This window comes from Taeniopygia guttata, chromosome 1, assembly GCF_048771995.1.
Source record: "Taeniopygia guttata chromosome 1, bTaeGut7.mat, whole genome shotgun sequence".
Taxonomy (NCBI): domain Eukaryota; kingdom Metazoa; phylum Chordata; class Aves; order Passeriformes; family Estrildidae; genus Taeniopygia; species Taeniopygia guttata.
In genome coordinates this window covers 83,832,735-83,855,394 of record NC_133024.1, presented here as the reverse complement: position 1 = coordinate 83,855,394, position 22,660 = coordinate 83,832,735, and the positions used below count along the sequence as shown (strand labels likewise).

The following is a 22,660-nucleotide window of genomic DNA, read 5'->3' as shown; positions in this document are numbered from 1 at the left end:
CGAGAGCGGGGATGCGGAGCTGGACCTGCCCTCGCCATTTCTCATCGTAAATCGCCGCCGGCGCGTCTCTCCTCCGGGTCTTTCTGCTGCCTACTATCTGTCTCACTCGTGCCGCCCATCCGGGAGGTGGCAGAGGCACGGCGGCCCCCAGCCGCTCCATCCCACTGGTAGCGACGGGAGCTCCCCCGGCCCTCAGCCTTCGATGCTGCAGCACCGCCCCAGCTCTTCGCGCTGCTGGGCAGGGTTGCCGAGGCCGGGTCAAGCTTTTATTTATTCGAGTGTCCGTGTGAATACACACATTTTTTCATATAGCCAGCGCAGGGGAAACACCTCCTTACATGACGGGCGCTTCCTTTCCTTGCATTCCAAGCGCGCGGGCGCTGCGAGCCGGGACATGGGCACTGGGAGCCCTAAATGATGTTGGCATAAGCAGCAGCCTTCAGGAAACCTTCAAGTGCCTGCTGTCCGTGGCCGTGCAGCGATACCAAACCCCTGCCGCCGGGACTCCCCGGCGCTGGCGGGACTTTCTCGGCTCTCTGGGAGGCGGCGGCTCCCCCTGTCCGCCCGTCCCGCCTCCCGCCCGCCCCGCAACGCCGGTGCTCCCGCAGGCTTCACACCAGCGGATCGGCGTGCTGCTGCTTGACCGTCAGCATAGCTATTCCCGGTGAAATCCAGGCAACTCCCGAGCAGTCGCCGTCGGTTCCCTCCCTCATTTTCTCAGGGCAGCAGGCGGCCTGGCTTCCACCCGCATTTCTCTGCTGGTGACAGAAAAGAGCACAAGCCTTATAACAAATGATTATTAGCAATTCACGGTAACTGCAATTAGACAAAGTAAACACTGCTATATAATCTAGTAAAGAGGCGTTTAGGTTGGAAATAAAAAACCCAACAGAACCCGAAAGGCTGAAAGAAAATCCCTAAAGTGAATAACTGAGAGTTAATTGCCTGACTCACGACAGATTTTCCTTAAGCTGTGTCGTTCCGTCAAAAATTTACTCGGGAACAGAACTCTCTATAGCTAGCTCTTCTAGGCATAATGTAGGTGTTATTCCAGAAGCAAGACTGCATCTTCTAGAAGATTTTTTTTTTTCTATTAAACAGTTAAAAACGAGTGCTCCAGAACATGGAAGTTATGTGTAAGGGAAAAGGAGACAGAGATTTGCACTCCCGAGATTTCTGATCACAGGAAAGTACTCGCTGTACTTCTGGCATAGGTTTTTGTTTTCAAATTACCATTACGTAAGTGAAATTTTCACTCCTCATTCTGAAAACAAAGGGGAATATTCCGAATACCCTGATGCCCGGTGCAAAGCTCCACACACCTGAAGAGAACTGAAGTCGCTAAAAATCAGATCTGTGCTGTTCCTACTGGAGTAGAAAGACAAAGCTTGTCCAAACCCAAACTAATTTTGCCCTGAATACACTTGATTGTTGTCTCATTTCCGAGTTCTCACAGCAGAAAAACCTAATTTACTCCAAAGTTCACAATGTACACATAAGTCCATGTAACCTGCTCTACAGGATCATGTAGACCTCTTTTTTTCTCCGTGTATACATTTTTTCTGGCATACCTTGTGCATATAAATGTGTATTCATGCATTCGTACAGTGCATGCAAACTTCCACCTAGATACCGAAACACACTGCCTAGCTGTCCGTGTAAGCAGCCGCACCGATTACACGGATCTGCGCCTGTGTGTACATCGGGATGCCCGTCGCTCCGATCACCCCGAGACCAGCGCCCGACCCCTCTCCCTCCTTCTGAAGAGAGCACCTCCAGCCCCGGGCGGTCGGGGGGACTTTCGGCTGTGGGGTTTGAGCGTGAGGGCATCCCGCAAAACAGCACGGGGATCCTTCCACCGGCCATCCTGTCTGGGCCATCGGGCTGGTGATGTCGGGGAGAAGTCCCGGCTGCCGACTGACTGCGGCTGCCGGGCTCGCTGCTCCCCCTTTCTTGTGTGCGTGTGTGTGCGCCCGCTGGGGCGGGGGCAGGGTTCACTTCCCGGCTCCTCCAGTTGCCGGCGAGGCGGGAACCTGTTGGGCAGGGAGCGGGGACGAGGCGCTCTCCGATGCGGGGCGGTCCCCGGCAGCGCTCCGGTGCCGCGCTGCGGGGCTGGCTGAGGGCAGGCGCTCCGCGGGGGGGGCAAGGTGCGCCCCTTCCCCCCGCCCCTGCCCGCCCCCCTCCTGGCCCGGCCCGGCCCGGCCCGCCCCGCGGCAGCCGCGGCCCGGCGGGGCCCGGGCTGCTCGGCGCTGTGCACCGCCCGGGGGGCACGGCCAGCGCCAGCCCGGGCAGCGGCAGGGGCCGCGCCGCTGCACCCCGCAGCTGGCTGCCTGCAAAGGGGACGCGCCGCAGCTCCGTGCCCGCTGAGCACCTGTCAGCCCGCGGAGCCTGATTTATACCTGGCCTCTCCGCTGGGGATTTCTCCCATCGTTTCACTTCTTCTGCTTTTTTTTTTTTTTTTTTTTTTTTTTCCCCTCTCGCCTCCCCCCTCCCTTCTCGGAGCGCTGTGGAAGAGAGTGTTTTCTTCAGGGTATTAAGCTGAGAATACAGAAGAGGAGAGGCTCAGACCTTTACCTCATTGCCTCATTCTTCCTTCCATGTGAACGTTCTGCAACGTTTCCTTCATCCTACCGCACCTCTCACCTGGCCAGCGCTGTCCGGACCATGTCCGCTAAGCTCCTGCCGCTTCTCTTCCTCCTCTCAGTGTTCCACGCTTGGTAAGTCTGCGCTCCCCTCGCCTCCCTCCAGCCCCTCTCCTCTCTGCACTGGGGCTGGAGGGCTAAAGTCCCCTTTGCCGGAGTTTGCACAGTATTCGACACCCAGGACGAGCCCTGGGCTCTCCCCACCTTCTTCCGCGCCGCGGCGGGGCTCTATTCCCAGACGCGCTCCCATCCCGGGACCCGCCCGGCTCCGCGGTGCTCCCGGGGCGGTGGCACCGCCGCTGTCCCTTCCCGGCGCCGCGCGAAGCCGGAGGCTGCCCGCGGGGGCCCTGTCCTGAGCCGGCCCGGCAGAAAGTTTCCCCCTCGGGCGGCTGCCGGCGGGCGCCCTGTGGGACGGCGGCTGGAGCTGTCCGGGTTCCCGTCGCGGCCCCGGCTTCCCTGCACGCCACCCCCGGGGGATCCGCGGGCGGGGCCGGCGTGAGGAGGGAGAGGGTGAGCCGCGGGATGCTCGATCCCCTGCTCCCCGCCTCAGGGCCGGGAAGGGTCTGCCCGACGGGGCTCAGTATCCGCTGTTAGAGGCAAGAGGGGCACAGCCGGCAGCGTTAGCCCTGACCTTTTGGACTTCGGTCCTTTTGGTTTTCCGGGGTTGTCATACACCCTCACAGAATAGCCCAGGCAAAGGGGTCAGCTCAGCTCCCCCCCGTAGGAACCACTACAAACCAGGCTACAGGCATGCTCGAAGGCCTTCCCCTGTCCTCCTTGGCAGCCTGCCCCACACCTGAGTGGTGTCTATCTCCTACATCCCCACAGGAACTAGAGGATGCTTCTTGCCAGCCTCCACAGCAAGTGTGGGACGCACCTATTGCAGGAAATAAATCCTTTCCTGACAATCTCTCAGTGTTTTCTAGACTTCTTCCCTTGCAGTCTATGCACAGTCTCTTCTCTGTCTCCTTACAGAATCAAAACTGATGAAGAGTTGGGGAAAGGCATACAGCCTTTCTTCCTTCCTAGTTTGAGACTGGCTTGTCATCACCCTATAGTTATTTCTCTGGATCACAGGAATATGATAGGAATTGGCAGTCACCAGTAGGGTTACAGAAGAAAAATGCAACCTCAAGTGCCTTGAAGGAGCACTATGCTTTAACTATGTAGAGGCAAGCAATGGAAGAGAAATAATAACTTCTTAAGGAAGAAAGCAGAAAAGCTTGAAAAATATGTGTCTAGTGTATTAGTCTTATCCACTGTGAAACCTCTCCCATCTCCAGTCTTAACTGAGAAGATAGGTAAGAATTTAAATGGTTTGGAGGTACTTTCTAGGAAAGAAGCTGCTAGAGTGAGGGGATCTAATAGGTCTGCCAGTGCTTAGTTAGATTCTTGTTAATGACTTGTTTTAAAGCAGCATCTCTCTGAAATAGGAATCATGATACTACCTGAACTCAGTTCTCATTTACAAGTGCAGTCTGAATTCCTGTGGTAAAGTTGTGGTGGCTGCAGCAGAAAAAAACATATGATTTGTCCTTGTTTGCTATCAGCAATTCAGCATCACTGCAGAGCTTCAGCTCAGAAATACCAGCCATGTATGTTCAGAGATGATACCTCCTTTGAGAATGGTTCTGTAACAGCAGTATTAAAACACAGGGCTAATAATGAATGTGATGGTAAAAAAAAATTCTCCCAAAACCCTCTTGAGTTTTTCAATGCTCATTGGGTGAATTATTAAAAAAAAAAAAAAAAAAAAAAAAAAAGTAAAGTTTTTAGAAAATAACAGAAAAGTAGTGGTTCTCTATTCAAAATTTTGTCCTAAGTATTCTCTACTTTTACAACTCAGCTATATGAGCTCTCTGAAGAAAATCCACAGAGTCTAGGTTTAAGAATTATTTTTATATAGAAATTGTGCCTGCAGCAATTGCAAATTGTGAGGTCATGTTAAGTGATTCATGATTAATCTTTAGGGGTATATTGGCTGTAAAGCAGTTTCAGTTTAAAGTTTCATTACATTCTCAAATAGTGGTCTTCAAGCAATGTGAGAGCTGATGATGCTCTGTGATTAAACTTTTATATTTGTATCAGTTTTTTTATGTTCAGATAGAGTATTTATCAAATCTTCTGGACATCTGAGGTATTTTAAAATACACTAGTGTCATTATGGAGAAAAGGAGAGGGAGAGAAAGAAAGTTGCACAGATGTGTGTAGCACATCCCATGAACAAACAAGGCTGGTTCCTCTTGTTCTTCACTGCTTTGCACCTCACATAATTTTTGACATTTATGTAAAAATGTTGCAAATGGTATAATATCCTCTGGATAATTGCAGGTTGAAATAACATATGATTCCTTCCATAGGTTCCACCACTGAGGTTATCTTTTCTCCTAATAACTTATTTCAGTCTGTCATAGATTTTCTCCAGTGAGAGGCATCAAACAGATTTGGTTTCTAAGATACCAAAAGATACATCTGATGAAGATATCATTTTCAAATCAACATTTTAAAGTTCATTCACAAAAAGCTGCACAAATGAAATTAGTCTTGTGTGAAAATAGCTCTTGCTGTGATTTCTGGCCAAACTGTAGTTTCACTACATTTGCATAAATATACCCTTAAAATAAACATAATCCACCTATAAAGGAACAAAGTTGCAGCTCCTGGTGTAGTACTGTTTTTAAAAAAAGTTACTAGAGCTGCAGGGAAATGCACATTAATTTATTCAATGTGTTTTTGTGCTTGTGATAATCCATCTCAAATTCAAGGAATGAGCTCTTAATTCTAATCCTTGTAATACATTAAACGCTGAAATTCATGCACTGAGAGTATAATAATTTATTAATAGGATAAAATGATCAGGAAGCCTTAACAGATCTGAATTTTTAATACTCTTATTAGCCTTTGTGCAAGAGATGAATCAGTTGTCTTGATGTATTAATAAAGTAATACTGCAGATGTTCGCTCTCTGTAAAGTATATTGTAAACTAGTCAGAACAGGTTCATTAAAATACAGGATATAAAATACTACTCTGATAGCTGTATTATCTTCTATAGTATAACTTTCTGAAGACACTTTCAGAAGAAAACTTCTAAACAATTGTCAATCATGACCCATCCACAGATACTCAACAATTGTTAATGGGAAAATCCTGTTGCACCTGTTGCATCCTGCTGCATCCTGTTGCCTACTATTTTAACAATGTAAAATAATATCTCTTTGTTTCATTTGTTTTGCAGTTCTAGAAAGATTGAAGAGGATGAATATGAAGATGGAACAACTAACCAAAAATGGGTTTTAGCTCCAAAAACACAAGACACAGATGTGACTCTCATACTAAATAAGCTCTTGAGAGAGTATGACAAAAAGCTTCGGCCAGATATTGGAAGTAAGTACTTCTTTCTGCACAAGTGAGGATAAGCTTATCTGGGTGCAGAGAAGACATGTTACTGTATTCTGGAAGTATGCACAAATATCTGGGGAAGTGTAGATTAAGTTTTTTTTTTGGCTGAAGTTTATTTCTAAGTCAGTATTTTAAAAAATAATGCTAATTCTCACAAGGAAATCTGCCAGTAGCTTAGGGTCCTAAAATCTGGTTGGTTTGTACAGAGTTTGTGTGAGGATATGGAAGGGCTAGTCCTTAAGTATTCAGAAGGTCTTTGGCAGAGGAAGGAACACACCTCTTTAGTCATCCAGTCTATGCTGAAAATCTCACACTCTGAGAAGCAAACAAAATCTCAGCATATTAAAACAAAAAGTAGGACACAGCAAGAGAAGAATGTGAACCTGTTCTCTTCAAAATATATTCCTGAAAGTTGTGTTCCTTACTGCTGTTCCTTAAGGCACTGGGATTTGCCTGTGTATAGGGCAACTCCAGAGATGATCTTGCACAAACCAGCAGACATCTCCAAAAGAAATCCTATAGAATCAAAGTGTCTTGTGGTCAGCATTACTACATATAAGTAAAAAATTTAATTAAGAGCCTGTAGGTACCTGCTATAACCATCTTGGGCTATTTTATTGTTTTAATTTGTATAATGAGGCTTCAAACCAGTTGTGGGTTTTTTTGTTTGGGTATTTGTTTTGTTTTGGTGTTTTTTTCTTTGATTTTTTTGTTTGTGTTTTTTTTTTTTGGTTTTTTTTTTTTTTAGTGCTCCACTTACATAATGGCTGTAGCATAACTGCTGCTCAGTTTGTTTACAGCAAATTTGTATGACAGAATTCAGAAAGATTTCATCATTTATATTTACTGTACCTTGCATGTGCTTCAGAACAAACTGAGAATGGGGAATACTCAAAACAATCACCTAATATATTGCTTTTCCTAAATATTTGCAGGGATTAGGCTGAGAATTCCTACGACTGATTATAAGTGTAATTATTGTTTGTGAATGCACATGTATTGACATGCTTTCTAGGTGATCCCTTTGGATCAGTTTAGAGGGAAGTAAGAGCTGAGCATATGTATTCATCATTACAATTATAAGGGTCTCATAGCTACACAATAATGCAACAGTAGCAGAAAAAAGAAAAAGACTATCCTGTGGTATTAAAAAGAGGGTCAGTTTAGGTTTTTTTGTAGCTATTACTTTGATTTTACATAGTATTTATGAAGATCATATTTGATAGGTGTGCCTGTTTTTATCACAAAGTGACACTTATCTTTCTCTACTTAGTTTGTCATACTGGATTTAGCTATCTTTAATATCTGATGGAGAGGTGCTTCAACATACCTTCCCTCCCATATCAACATCTGGAAGACAGTCTCAGACAAATTTTTTGATCTATTTTGTACACTGTGTCCTCAGATCACTGACTTAAGGCACAGTGAATTATATTATGCTTATGTGGGGCAAAATAATCACTCAAAATCCCCATCTCATTTGCCATAAAATCAGTAGAGGTCAGACATATCTTACAGCAACTGTGAAGTCATTGTTACCAAAAGAATTCCTTTTGTGTCTCCACCACATTTTGTAAATCCTGTTTTAGAGAAAGGAGTCAAATTACACAGCTTCTCATATATCAAACAGATTTTACAGTTCTCAACTACATCTATTTCTATCAAGCATCTTGGTCCTAGGCCATTTTTTGTCTTTGATAGCAATCTGGATATTTCAGAACCTGAGCTGGGTGTTGTTCAGATGCTACAGAAGTTAGTTCATCTCTGCTTCCTCCCCTGGTCCCTTTTTGCACCTCTCCTACCTTTGATGCAGATAAATAACATTGCCCTTTTGAAGTTGCAGAGCTGTCGCATTTGGCAAGGAGAACACAAGGGGAATGCTAGAGAATCAGGCATTACAGATAGCTTCTCTGAATTGCTGGCTGGTGCCTCACACACAAGCACATCTTCCTTTCCATCAGGGAGCCAGTTATTCTCCTAACAGGGTGGTTGACATGTCCTGGCAACAGAATTGTCTTGCAGCCCTGAAGGTCTCAGTATTAATACAAATGCTTTAAAGCATAATACATACCAGCTAGAGCAGCAGGAAAAAAGGTAATGTGCCAGGTAAAATAGTCCATACAATAGGAAAATGCATGTTTTGGAAATTAGAGGAAGCATGGAGTCAACAAGTAGAAAAAACAAGAAGTAATTTTCAGAATCAAACAGAAGATCAGCTGAGGGTTAAATCCAGGACTCATATGCAGTCACCTATGCACTAGGGCCTTTACATTAGCATGGTACTGCTGGGAAGTAAGTTGTCTGACCCAGAGGACAGGGACACTCACCACTTCATGTCACACTGCTCTTCACTCAGTTTTTCAATCCTTTATTGCAAATACACTATTTCTAACAGTGTGTAGCTTTAGCTATGGTCCCGAGGAAATTATCTTTGTTCTGAATGCAGTCAGAAAGGCCCTAAGGTTAGGATTACCAGTTTCAGATCACTTAAGAAGACACTTCTGCAACCAAAAACCATGGAGAAAAGGAGAAGACTGTGCTGAATAAAATGTATCAAAGTGTATGCTGGCACAGGCAGTGACTTCTCTTCTCAGGGCAACTGATATTTTGGCTGGCTCAAAATAAAGTCCTACCTGGTACAGACATATTCTGAGTGCCCTTTTACCATACTGTGGGCACTGAGGTGTCAGCAAGCACATCTCCTCCAGGCCAGCAGTACAGCCATCAATGAGGAAGCTGTGAACACTTAGCTACTCTCTTTCCTCCTGTCATCCAAGCACATTAAACCACTGCAAAGAGTGTGTAGGTCATTGCTTGGATGCAAGGCTAGGACTATTTCTTTTCCCCCTCATCCTGACCTGTACTTGGCCTCAGCTTCCACATAAATGACTATTGCTCAGATCATAGGCACAATCTACACTCAGTACTTCAGGCATCATCTGCAAGGTTCCAAGCCAGGATTTTTAAAGAGTGAATTGAACAAACTAAATATTAGGCAAAACAGCTAACCTGTGAAGGCTATTAGCAAACTGATACATTAACAGAACCCGTCTCACTAAAAGGGAATTTCCTTTGATCTTTGGAAACATAGCAGGGCTCTACCAGCAGGGGAATGCCTGACTGCATCCCCTGTGGCCACACACTTGGCAGATTTCTTATTTACATGAATATTATGGCTTTTGAGGGTTTTTATTTTATTGGTGGCATCTGGAAAATTTCCATTATACCACAAAAAAATATATGCTTTTTTGAATTGAAAAAAAAATAAAGAAAGAAAGCACTTTATACTGAACAGCTAATAACAGTGTACTGATTGGATCAAAAAGAAAAGTGTTTTATGATGTAAAGCATCTTTTCACCTATTTTTTTACCAGCTACAATAATAGATCTGAGATACTCAGGTCTCTTGTGTGGTATGAAAGGCAACAATCCTAGAACAAAACTAAACCAATTCAGACCTATGAAGGTCTTAACATCTCTTCCATAGTCAGGTATTCTGTGTTTTGTTTCAAAGTGCTTTGAAGACCTCTTTAATGGAAATGCACAATTTTCTACGACCTGTTTAATGGAAATGCATAATTTTCTACATGAAGTAAGACTTGCTACCATGCAAGTGTGCTTTTTCCCTCCTATGTCCCATTGATTTAAATCCTGAAATTTAGTAGGACTGGGTTCTGGCCTTGAAGTTTTACTTCCTATTTATTAATAAAATGAAAAGACAAATATTAGGCAAACCAATAGGACACAGAAAAGAATGATGATATATACAGCTAAAAAAAATTCTCAGCTTCATCTAGATTCTAGTGATAAACAAGATTTTTTCATAGTTCTTTTTTATTTCTTTGACAGGCCTAAAATTTAAATGAAAATAAAAACCACATCACACAAACAAACAAACAAAAAAAAGAAACAAAAGAAAACCCAGCAATGAAAAAAACAGTTTCCTTCAAAGTCAGTTTACTTTATTGAAATCTTTCCTCTCACCTTCCTTAGTGGACTGCTTAGACCACAACAAAATTATGGAAAAGAAAAGCTACCTTCAGAACCCTACATGGTTTCAAGCTTAACTTCATATGGAATATAATTTGACTTAAACAGAAAATTTGTAACCAAGGGGAAAGTTTTCTGGTCACATTCCCTGAGTGAGCTTATGTGTGGAAACTAATATGCTGTCTTTTTCTTTCATTGTAAAAGTAGTCCATGAAAAAGTTAGTATAGGAGAGATTTCACAACTGTGCCATTAGTAGTGGGAGGGAAAAAGTACCACCCTCGATTAGGTTTCAAATGGCAGAGTAGTAAGGCAATTTATATTTTGTGTTTGCATCCTCTGTTTCTCAGATATCTCATTACATTCTCAGATATATCATTACAGGAAGACTCCAAATTGCATATGTTGAAGAAAGCTTCACCAGTCTGTTTTCTGAGACATTTTCAACAAAGATCAATTTTGCTTTTAACCCTTCCTTCCTTCCTTCCTTCCTTCCTTCCTTCCTTCCTTCCTTCCTTCCTTCCTTCCTTCCTTCCTTCCTTCCTTCCTTCCTTCCTTCCTTCCTTCCTTCCTTCCTTCCTTCCTTCCTTCCTTCCTTCCTTCCTTCCTTCCTTCCTTCCTTCCTTCCTTCCTTCCTTCCTTCCTTCCTTCCCTCCTTCCCTCCTTCCCTCCTTCCCTCCTTCCCTCCTTCCCTCCTTCCCTCCTTCCCTCCTTCCCTCCTTCCCTCCTTCCCTCCTTCCCTCCTTCCCTCCTTCCCTCCTTCCCTCCTTCCCTCCTTCCCTCCTTCCCTCCTTCCCTCCTTCCTTCCCTCCTTCCCTCCTTCCTTCCCTCCTTCCCTCCTTCCTTCCCTCCTTCCTTCCTTCCCTCCTTCCTTCCTTCCTTCCTTCCTTCCTTCCTTCCTTCCTTCCTTCCTTCCCTCCTTCCTTCCTTCCTTCCCTCCTTCCCTCCCTCCCTCCCTCCCTTTGCAGTAACTCATGGTTTCCTCTTGGATCTTCTAAAATTATTTGTCCCTTGCAGCCTTTGGCAGTCATCTGTATTTATTATGTATTTATAAGACCAAATAACATCACTTTGGAACATGAAATACCTGACTCCACCAGTTCTAGTTGTCTTGAGAGTCATGCTGGTTTTCTTTACTCCTCCAGTGTCTTTAAAACCATTAGCCATATTTCTGAAGATGAGAGCAGTCCAGATACTGCTGTGCAGCTCTCACTAGTAGTAGGTTTGTACCAGCACAGCTGGTACAAATAGATGGGCTCATTTGAATCAACAAACACAGAAGAGTAAGCTCTGTCTGATGTGCTTTACTGTGCTGTTCGGGAACATTAACAGCAGTTCTCTTTTAAAACAGTTAAATGTTTTCTCTGTAACTAGTTTAACCTGTTTCTCAGTGTGTGCAAGGAGCAAATCTGTTGGTTGAAACAACTCTGTTGGTTTTTAAAGGATTTGTCCTTTTCCAGGCACAGTCCTATTTAAAATCTTGAGTTCTGAAGCAATATCACAATCTTTTTCTTGTCTGACCTGCTTTCCTACCATGTTGCACAGATATGAACCCTGAAGTGCGCCACAGGCGATTACCACAGAGGCTGTCAAGTTATTTTTGCTAGCTGCTGACTGCCACACCTGACGCTCTTTAAATTAGCTCCAGCTAGGTTTCCCCATATGTGGTGACAGAGGGTTGCATATTGCCTGACAGATCAAAATATTTTCCAGATCATAGTGCAGGGAAAGCTGTGAAGTGTCATGCAAGGTCAAATTACTACTTTCTGCTTTAAGTCCTTTTTGGTGCATTTTGGTACAAGACAGTGTCAGGCATCTTATAACATGAAGTAGTGAGAGAGACATTCATTGCTTCAGGATTGATCATAGACAGTTGTACCTGGAAAGCCAACTTGAGTGTAAAGGTAGAGCATGTGGGAAGGAGAGACGGGAAAAATTCTGTTTGTATTATGGTACCACTCAGGAGGGAAAAGCCATAGTCCTGGATCCAACTTCTGTAGTACTGGGCACTGCAGAAGACTAGAAATTAGTAGAGATTAGTCTAATTTAGATTTATATGGAAGAATAAACTTGATTAACTTGTTGTTGAGGATACAGAATGCTGTGGCTAAGACCTAGGAGGAAACAGGGCTGAATATAGTGATAGCTCAATGAAAAAAATCATAACAAAAATTCAGAAATTCTTTAATTGCTCTCTCTGATACTTCCGTTTTCCATCTTTTTTTGGTTGGGTAGAAGTGTACTGTCTTCCTTTCAGAGACTTTTGTTGTGATTTAGCCTCTAACTAGAAATCCTCAAGAAGAGGAATATTCCTGAAGAAAAGGTTGCTATTTAATGAGAATGAGAACGATCTCTGTTCTAGGTGGGATGATAGAAGTGATTTCTTCTGATTCTGCAGAAGTTCCAATTATCTTCCATTTTCAGGAACTGATGTTTTATTTTGCTTTTGTTTGCCATGAACATTACTAGAATATTAATAGCAAGGTTAGGAAATTAGGGGTAAACTACTCTATGAACACCCCAAAATACCCCTTTCAGGTTTTTGTGATACGTGTTTGAATTTTGGAAGATTACATAAACAAACAGGTTATTTGCACATAGTCTTGGTTTGGTGCTGGTCCAGTGCATTAAACATAGGCTCTTTCAGAATCCTGCATGGGAGCAACTCTGATTAGGACTGGATCTTGGCAGTGAGCTTTCTTCAGGCCTGAATTCTGCTTTTCTAATTGCTTACCCATGGACTGAGTACAGGGAAATTTTTACCTTGGCTTTCTGACCTGCTTTGGTTTACAGCTTTTCAACCCTCAGGGGAAACATCCTACTTTTTATTCATCCTTTTCTCAGGTAAAATTTTAATGTGCCATACTGAAAGTATAAGTAGAGAAATTTTAGTCCAATGCATTGAGGCTGAAGTTCTGCAACTCAATGTTTCTGTGTAAAACTCTCCAAAGCAGCCCAGTTTCATTTTTTCCAATTATTTAAGAGTTTTGGTTATTTTCCCTTTTTTCTTTTCTTTTGTTTAGATCACCCAATTTAAATCAAATGCTGGGAAACAACACTTTAATTTAAAGCTTACTGTGCTTCAATATATAGAAATATTTTAGTAATCAAACTGTGTTTTTCTGAATTTACCTCCTAATTTACTGCCGATAATTTACCCCAGGTAATGCAGTTCTTTGTCTATATAAAATGCTACTTTCTCTAATTTCTAAGAAGCCACTTGTATCTTTGCAGTACTTATATCTTGTGTGTAGTCTTTTGGGTTGAAAGAAAGTGTACTGCTTGTGTGTTGGAGAAAGAGACCTTTTACCCAATTACTAAACAGCAAGCTCCCTTAAATTCACAACCTCATATTTGTGAATGTAAATAATTCATTTACACAGACAACTTTTATTTTTTGTTTCATTTCCTGACAGTGACTATTTGCTGAACTGGCTTGATGCATACACAGATGGAATATTTTTCTTGAATGGCATTGTAGGTAGGAAAGTTTGGTTGACAGTTAATGTTTGCCTAACTCTTAGTTTTAACTGTCACACACAAAACTAAATGTAGAAGATGCTAGTTCTTATTCTCTCGTCTTTTCTTCACTATTTTTTTTTTTTTTTAATTTGGGAGTATAGCATTCAAACTATATGGATCCCATGAGTTGAAAGTTAGGTAAAGAGTCAGGGAAAGTCTGAGGTACTAATTCAAAAAGAAAATACTTTTCTTCTTATCCCTTCCCTCTCTGATTACCCAGAGTATGTTGTCATTAAAGAGGTTTCTTAGAAAGTATTTGTAAACTGCATAGATGATCAGTGTTAGTTGCCCTTTCAAGGTCACAGCACAAACTAATTGTTCTGTCATCTTAAAACAGGGATATATTATGTTCTGCACATATTAATTTAAATATTGTTGCTCATTTTTACATCTGTATAGTTTTCTGTTGGCTGTTATTGTTCATCCAGACCCTGGTTGCTAGCTTGCTAGACTTTGCAGGAACAAATTCTATTATTGTTCAGTCTTATGATATCAGACAGGAACTCTTCCCCTGTGATGATGATAAGTAAAACAAAAATTAAAACTGTAGGGATTGATTGAAAAACAAGCCTAACCATTAACATCTACAGTTTTCATTCCATAACATAATACTTGAAAAATTACAGCTTGTACATTAGGGAATGGTAAATGAAGGATGAAAGTTCTGAAGATTGATTGATAGTTATGGTGGGAAATGAAGACTAAAAGTTATTTATAGTTAATTGAGGGAGTCCATTTATGTGCACACTGTCATCCGCACTCTTGGACAAAATGACAACCAAACCTAGCATATAAAAAAATTATTGTTTTCAGAGGACTGTGTTCTTATCCTGATATTGCTTTAATCCAAACTTTCTTTCTTCTTTTGATTCTCATTTGCACTTCTGTTTTGGTAGTTTGAACCTAAAATGTATGGATTTCTGTCAGTGTTTCCGTGTCTCTAGCAAGTGGAGGACTTCGACATCTGTTTTCAAGCCCATTCTCTTCCATGCAGGAAGAATGAGGGTTTTTAATTTTCCTCACTGATAGATTCGTAGCATTGTAGAAGAGATTCATTGAATAAATTAGGTTGAAAAAGATTATTAAGATCTTTGAGTTCAACTCTTAACCTAACACTGCCAAATCCAGCACTAGACCATGTCCTTAAGTGCCACATCCACTCATCTTTTAGATACGTCCAGTGATGGCAGCTTAACACTTCCTGTTACCAGGTTTTTCTTCAAATGTGGTGATTTGTTGTAAAATGGAGACGTGTTAGCCAACCATATTTAGTCTTAAGAAGCAATTTGTTAGCATAGCAATTTGTTTTATAAGAATAGCTAGGCAAATAGATGCTGCCTATAAGGTCATGTAGGAAAATTGGAATAGTCATCATCATTAATGCAAAGTAAAAATTAACACTATAATCACTACTATTGCAGTTACCAATAACTGTGTAATGATTTATTACAGCTTTGTCCTAATTTAAAAATAACAATTTATGTGGCAATGAGAGAATGTAAAATATCATTATAAAGCAATAAAAAAAAATACCTCATTACTGCAGAGCCAATCTTGTTAGTCATTTGCATTCAGAAGTCTTGTGAAAATTTGGGCAGAACTCAAGTGGCCCTGTAGTTCTTGAACAGAGATCATACTGTGATTTTTATGTAGTTGTGTGCCTTCTAAAAATCTAGTTCTACTTGCTTTGCTTCTATAAATGTGTATTGTTCTATAACATTTTTTACCTCCGCTGTGTTGGGTAAAACCAGAATAAACCGGGGTGTTGGTTGAACAATGCAAGAAGGGTTAACTCTCAACAAAAAATAATTTTATTTTTAAATTTATGACAACTCAGTAAGACATATTCCATTTAATTGAGCTTGTAAAAATATTTCTCAATATTAAAATTTAAAAAATATTTCTAAATATTTATGATTTATGCAGGAACATTAGTGCTATTTGGACAGACTTCAAATGTGGAGGAAGCTTTCTGAAGGAAGAAAAGTGGTTTCATTCATTAAATAAGCATCAGTTCTGGATAGTGGAGATCTATCAAAAAATAAGAGATATTTAAAAAGGATGGGATAATTCAGAGTAGTAAATAAGTATAATAAAATGACAGGAACTTTTTGCATATTTTTTCCCCTACATGACATGAAATTGTATAACATTCCCACTTTTGATTTACTCAAGAGTCTATTAAAATTCTCATGATTTATCTGTTGATTTTTTTAATACACATGATCAACTCACATATGTCCAACAGTAATGTCTTCATGGATTTTAATGAGATTCAAGCTCAGGTACTGTTTTTTTTTTTTTTTTTTACCAGTGTAAATCCACAGTGCAGGACCAGAAGAATCCTATAGTTGTCCTAGGTGTTTATTTGTATGTGTTTATATCCATGAAAGACCAAATGTAACAAGAGCTATGCTCTTCTGTCTTTTATTTTAAAACCTGAATGCACATTTATAATACAATCAAATTACAGTTGTATTTTTTATCTCTGCCTAGGAAAATAAAATAATTCAAAGAAACTTTCAATTTTTTTTTTTTAATTGAACAAGTATAATAGCTCACCTGTCTTTTTTTTTATTATTATTTACTTTCAATTTGAATTTCACTGGAAATGTCTGATAGAAGAAGTGACCATTGTTTAGTGTTCTGTTTCAAGGTTAGACCTTTACTGTGAGTAAGACTTTACTGCAATGATTAAAAAATCAGATTTCAAGCACTATGTTCTGGTCCTGAATTTTGCTCCTGCCAAGATTCAGTTGCATGCCAATTTGCATCCTTAAGTCTAGTGCCATTAATGTTCACCAGAACTCCTTAGACTTGAACTTCCAGGTTAACACGTGCATAAACCCTATAAAGCTTAGAGCTCTTTGTCCCATGAATACTATTCTGATGGAAGAGCTAGCTGTAGTTTCTTGCTATTACCAATTCCTGTGTAACGACATTTATTACTGCATTTTGAGGCAACTCATTACCAGAAGCTGCTAGACTCCTATTTAGTTATTAACTGGGTACAATTAGAATTGCTTTAATCATCTGAGCTTGTTCAGCTGAATTCACATTTTCTTTTGCTGAAGGGGAGATCTGAGTTTATCAGCCAGTACTTCAGACAGTTTGAAACCATGACCTTAAATAATCCTGGATATTCTGACCATACACAGTCAAGAAATATGTGTTAGTTAATGAATTAGAGAGAATGGCTATCATCTTTAACCAGTATTTGTACACAGTTTAATGTCGTTTTTTTGCAACAGGGGATATAGCCTTCCTAATGATATGTACATACCAAAGTATTACAGGACAAGCCAGCTTGCAAATTCTTTTTTTCATAACCATCTAAATTTTCAAGTACTTTAAAACTACTTGACACCTCTTTTATAGTCTGAAATTTGGGGGATGCAGGCAAAAAAATATTCATCTTTACATGTGAAGATTCCTGTCTCTCTATCAGATGGTTTTAGACCAGTAGACTGATGGTTACCAGAGATAAGTTTCCATCAGAACTTTGGTATTTAGCTTTTCCTCACTTCTCTGCTCAGTAGCTTCCCAGAAGAAAGCTTTCTGAGTTTTGCATGGCTGATATGCCTGCATTTACTCATTGTAGGAGGCTTAGGGGGTCAGTGAAAAAAGTCCAAGCCCAACATAGTTCCCAAACTTCAGTGGTTTGAATACTCTCTTGAGATTTTTGGAAACAATGTAGAGGAGAAGGTGCTTCTATGGGAAAGAAAGATGTCCAACAGATGCCATTGGTTTACTAAGGGCAAGTCTGCATCAATTATCATTCTGCAGGTTAAGACAGCATTTATTTTTTTTATACTTAATTTTGAGTCAGCTAACTCTGGAGGAAGTAAACCACTAATTTAGATTTCAATTTAGACCTTAATGTATACTCTGTGGGGCTGGAAGAATGGCAGTATAAGTAAAAAATTTTAGAGTTAGATTATGTCACTAAGAGCTGAATAATGTTCAGCAACTACACTGACACCAAAGATGCTGAAAGAAAGAGAAATCCTAATGGCCTCAGCAAAAGAAAGAAATACAGACCTTGTCTTGGCTTATAAAGTTATCAAAGTCTGAAAACATGGAAGGTCTTATGGGAAATGTGCATTGAGTAAACCAAAAAATTCAAAAGCCTCTGAATTAAAGAGTGCAAAGGCAATGTGGACTGAAGGGAAGAAGTCTAAATTGAAAGAAGAGTTGCTTAGGTTTATCTAACCAGATTTCATAGAGATTTTTCTATAAGTAAAGATGATTTCAGGGCTGATGAGATGCAGTAATCTGGAAAGATTTTTTTTATCTGGAATGAACAGGCTAAAGGACCTGAATGTTGAGGCAAAGCGAAAAAGTAATATGCAACATTATTTCTACTTTCATGTCAGACATTTTAGGTTTGAGCTTTACTTTGAGCTACCATGCCTAACAGTGAAAGTTTCTTTAACAAATTGTTGCTGACAAATTAGAATTGTGATAATGAAGTGGTACAGGTTTTAGTTTATTGCATTTTTTTGTTGTTGGGTAGGAGGAATAGAACCATGTTTTCCTAAAAATACATTATCCATATTTCTCAGTAGTTTTACCTGAAAAAAAGAACTTATGGTTATTGGGAAAAAATATTTAAAGTGATTATTTATGTTGTCTACAAAATAATAATATTTTTTTTTCTCCACAGTAAAGCCAACAGTTATTGATGTTGACATTTATGTTAACAGCATTGGTCCCGTATCATCAATAAATATGGTAAGTGACTTACTTACAAAGATTTTTATCTGGGTTGCTGATCTTGACATCAATACTAACTTTTGAAAAAAGACACTAAATGCCACAGTGCTAAATTGTTTTGATCTGATTTGCTCCTGTTTTCAGCTATAGTTCTGATTTTTGCGTCTCATCAAGAGAAAAAACCTATAAACAATATTATGTTCTGTGTTGTCTATTGAAAAAATGCTGGTAGATCTTCAATGGTAAAATAACCATTTTAGAAAACAAAAGTATGAAATGAAGTAATTTTCAAGAAAACTCTTGAGATGTTGTTTCAAGATGCAATCAAATATACAGAACTTAATAATGTGGAGTTAATGAGAGTCATCATAAAATAACAGCATATTTATTTGGAATTCATCAGCTCTTCAGTGGTTGCTTTTCTTTCACTGAGTTACCAACAGTCTTGAATGTAAAAGTATAATTTTTAAGACGTTAGACATAGATGTGCTGCATGTGTAAAGGCTGGAGAAACTGAAAGAATGTGATAGTGTGGCTGTAATAAACCTGTTAGGTTATCTATTAGGTAACAATGTTGGTCCCTTGTTACAGTCTGAACTCTAGGTCTTTCCCAGTGTTGCAGCAACATATTCAGATTTAGAAAGCAAGCTGAATGTTTATGTTGCTATGGGGCTATGGGTAGCTGTGGCTGCTTGTGCAACTTTTGAGTTTGGATTTATCATATTATTCCCCTTCTTAAATTAGGTTTATTCTTTTTAATACAGATTGGAAATGGAGGACCTGTTAGTATCTTACTGTACTTTAAGATTTTAAAATAACCTCTTCAAAGCAATGACTCTTTTCCACAATGGCATTTAAAGGCTGCCATGTACAATGTTCCCATAAGAATCTAATAAATTCATTGCATGTATCTTTTGTATTTTTGGAAGAGAAGCTCCTGCATTTAAAAGGTGTCTGTTCAGCCTTATTCTTTGGTTTTGCCAATAAATATGAAAGAAGGCAAATCATTGCAGCAAATCAAATACAAGGTGGTCAGAGACTCCTATGCAGCCTGGCAGTTGAAAGTCTGGCAAGTAAACACAGAAACAAATTATGTGCTGTGGACAACTTGGTGTCATATTCAACGACTGTGAAATGAGTTGATTGATATTTCATGTGAAGCACTGAATGTCAAGCAATGGGACTAGCTGCTCCATTCTTGAACTAATAAACAGCTAATTATTTTGCCCTTCCCTGATGGTCTACCATAATGACTTCTCTGGAGAGCAATTTATTGAAAGGTCCTCTGGCTTGCATTTACTCTAGGAATGGGCATTGTTCACAAGAAATGGGAACAATGTGTTTTTGCTCTTTGCCTCTCTGAATTAGTTTGTAAGTAGAATTTTGGTGTGCTGGAAATGTATGTGGAATAATAAGAAAGCATTGCATCAAAACTACTTCAGGCAGAAGGAAAAAAATAGTAGTAGAAGAAATCTGTGAGTTTTGGAAGATTATTGTAGCACAGTCTTACTTATACATTAACTTTGAGTTCAAGATACCCTTTGAGTTCAAGATGCACAAAATAGATAAATGCACCAAAATATCAGCTTTAAAATTGTGTATTGTATCTCTTTTATAGTCTCATTAGGATAGTTATTGAGTGTATGATATTTAAATATTTCTTACATAGAGCTGAAGAAAAAATATATGTATTGTGTAAAAGCAGCATGATAAATAAAATAATGAAACACAAAATGTATCTGAGGTTTAAGGACTCAAGACTACATAGAATTATATTTAAACTTTTGAAGAAATGGACATTATTTCAGATGTGCTTTTGGACAGGACATCCCACTGAAAGGGAGTCTGAACTACCTTAGTACTTTTGAAATCCATTTCTGTTCTCAGACCTAATTACCAATATAGGAAATTAACATTAGACACTCAAATGTAGCACACTTTTGTCCAAAAGCTCAATTTCTGCTCTGTTACTTTGGAGTTTGTCCAAACATACATAAGAGAGCAGTAATGATCTTGCAGTCTCAAATTCACAGTGAAGATGGCAAGTCCTCACAAAATTGCAAGCCACTGTGCTGTATGATGGCTTGTCTCTGAAGTGGCAGAACTGATCGGGAAGCTTCCTTTCTCCCAGTCTGTGTTATTCAACTGTTTGGCTACAGTATTCAGTAGCCATCATTTGGTCTACTGGAAATAAAAAAATCAAACATTTTTTGGAATTAAAAATAATAATCTATTTACTTTTAAGTTAGCAGTTTTTCATGTAGACTGTGAACTATTGAAGCATGGGAACACAAAGAGCTGAACAGAAATAGAAGCTATAAATTACCTGTGTCAGAGGAAGAGGAAGAAAGGGACTGTCTTCAGTCTGATATCTGTCATATAACTGAAATTTCAAAGGGAAAGGAATGTGCATGAAAATCCCATTTCAGGACAAATAAAAAGGAGATTCTTGTCAGAACCCACCTATGCTCTTTTTCTCACCAGGACAAGAACTTTTAACTTTTCTCTCCTTAATTATTATTAAAAGTTGAGCTGTTCTGTCCAGGCAACTCCATAAGGTGGTAGTTGATTGAGCAGAAAGAGTGATGATTACTTTGATTTTCATCTCTTCTTATTTCAAGAGTGAGATCATCAACACGTACAAGGCGGACTTTCCTGCTGTGTACTTCCAAACTTAGACCTTAGCTCAATTACTTTTTTCTTAGCTTGCTGCACTTCTGAGGGAAAATCATGTGGAGCTTCTCTAGAAATCAAACTCTGCATGAATATTTTCTGATCAGTTTTCATCAGTGATTTTCATCTAGTGGGTGAAACCTAGAAAATAATTTTCTTTAAGATATCTTTTCAATGGGTGTTCAGCCGAATGTTCAAGTCGATTTTGTAGAGCAAAGCTTTTAAGATGTCACTAACTGTTGCAATTATGCTTAGACTTGAGTGTGAATATTAATATCTAACTGTTTTCTTTAACAGTCAGGAAAAAGACAGTTGCTATCAAACACCTACTTGTAGCAGAGTTAATCTCAGATGAACTGCATGTGAATACCAGGAAGAATGAATCTTTTCAGACTGAGGCTGTTACTGCCACAAGGGGAAGAAATGTTAGAGACCCCATCAAAAAGGCTTCAAGTTAAAGGAGAGGTAGTGTTCTGTGGCAAAACCACCATAATCCATAAGAATATATGGCTAACCCTGCATTCCAGACTTTTGGCTGAGTTTCTGGCACTTCCCCTGAAAGTCTTACCAATATCTAATTTTCTAGGTACTTTCAATATATCTATTTTAAACCCCAGGATTTCCAGAAAGAGTAAAACAGTAATGTTGTCAGTCTTCTATTAGAGACTTATCATTATAATATTTTTATGAAGACAATTGTTTTCTTAATAGACGGGGAGACTCTTCCTTTGTCTGTGACATGGAAGATTTCTTTGGGTCATGGTTTAAAAAACCTGGTATTAAGAAATAGGTATTGTATAATATTAGACAAGGAAGAACAGTCTGAATAATGAACTGAATGATACTAGGAAGTAGCTCTTTGTCTTTGTTTTCATCATCTAATTAAGTAAGTTAAAGAAATCTGCAAATTGCCATTTCAAGGTGCAATGCCATTACAGACATTAGGTTGTAGGATGCAAGATTCTAATTTAATCTTTTCTTATTGAAGATCTTTTTTATATCTGTAATTATAATAAACACTTTTCTACTATATTAGGAAATCTTAAGGATCTTCTAAATGAGTTCTTTTAATTAATTTTTTAAATTTAAAATTAATTTGCAAGTTTCCCCCAAGCTTTATATTGTAAACCAGATGTATGAATTCCATATCCCTCAGTTTTTATACATGTATCTTTTAAAAATTTTTTTTTCTTTAGTATTTTCCATTGAAATGGTGTCAAGGAAGCATATGATTTTGCTTTAAAACCCATAATCCATTTTTCGTCAACCCTCCGGTTCCTGTCAATAGCTGTAAAGGTTTATAGATTGCCTTGTAAACCATAGTCTTAACATGGCTTACTGTAGCCTGGTTTTCTACAGATAAGCAATACTGGCTTGTCTATAAAAGAACAGAAAAGAGAAAAAGACCAATAATCAAATTAGGAGCTAGACATAAATAGTGGGAGGAAAAAATCCTCTAGAAGTAGTTTAGTAAGACAGAAAGGTAAACACGCGGAGATTAAATAGACTATTAAACTTCAGTGGCATTAAAGCCTATGTATTTGTGCATTCACACATACAGGGTTAATTGAGTAGCTACAAGAATCTAAAATTGCCACACAAATTGCTAGTGCAGGAAGAATTTTACACCTGAGTGGTTTTTGTAACTGGAATCTCATTTTAACGCAACTGTACAGAAAATATGTTGAAGAGAGTGTGAGAAGCAACTTTTTAAACTG

General features: G+C 39.4%; 1 protein-coding gene across 5 annotated transcripts in view; it reads left to right on the top strand.

Annotated features, from left to right (window-relative positions):
- Nucleotides 1–2,183: 2,183 nt before the first annotated feature.
- The window catches only part of GABRG3 (gamma-aminobutyric acid type A receptor subunit gamma3), a 299,388-nt gene continuing 278,911 nt past the window's right edge, over nt 2,184–22,660 (top strand). For all 5 annotated transcript variants that reach the window (XR_012056994.1, XM_072932277.1, XM_072932274.1 and 2 more), the window contains exons 1-3: nt 2,184–2,717; nt 5,880–6,028; nt 18,220–18,287. Coding sequence is in view for 4 of the 5 variants with exons in the window: in XM_072932277.1 (XP_072788378.1) it covers nt 2,665–2,717; nt 5,880–6,028; nt 18,220–18,287 (270 nt within the window). In the remaining variant the exon portion in view is untranslated. The remainder of the gene's footprint in view (nt 2,718–5,879; nt 6,029–18,219; nt 18,288–22,660) is intronic.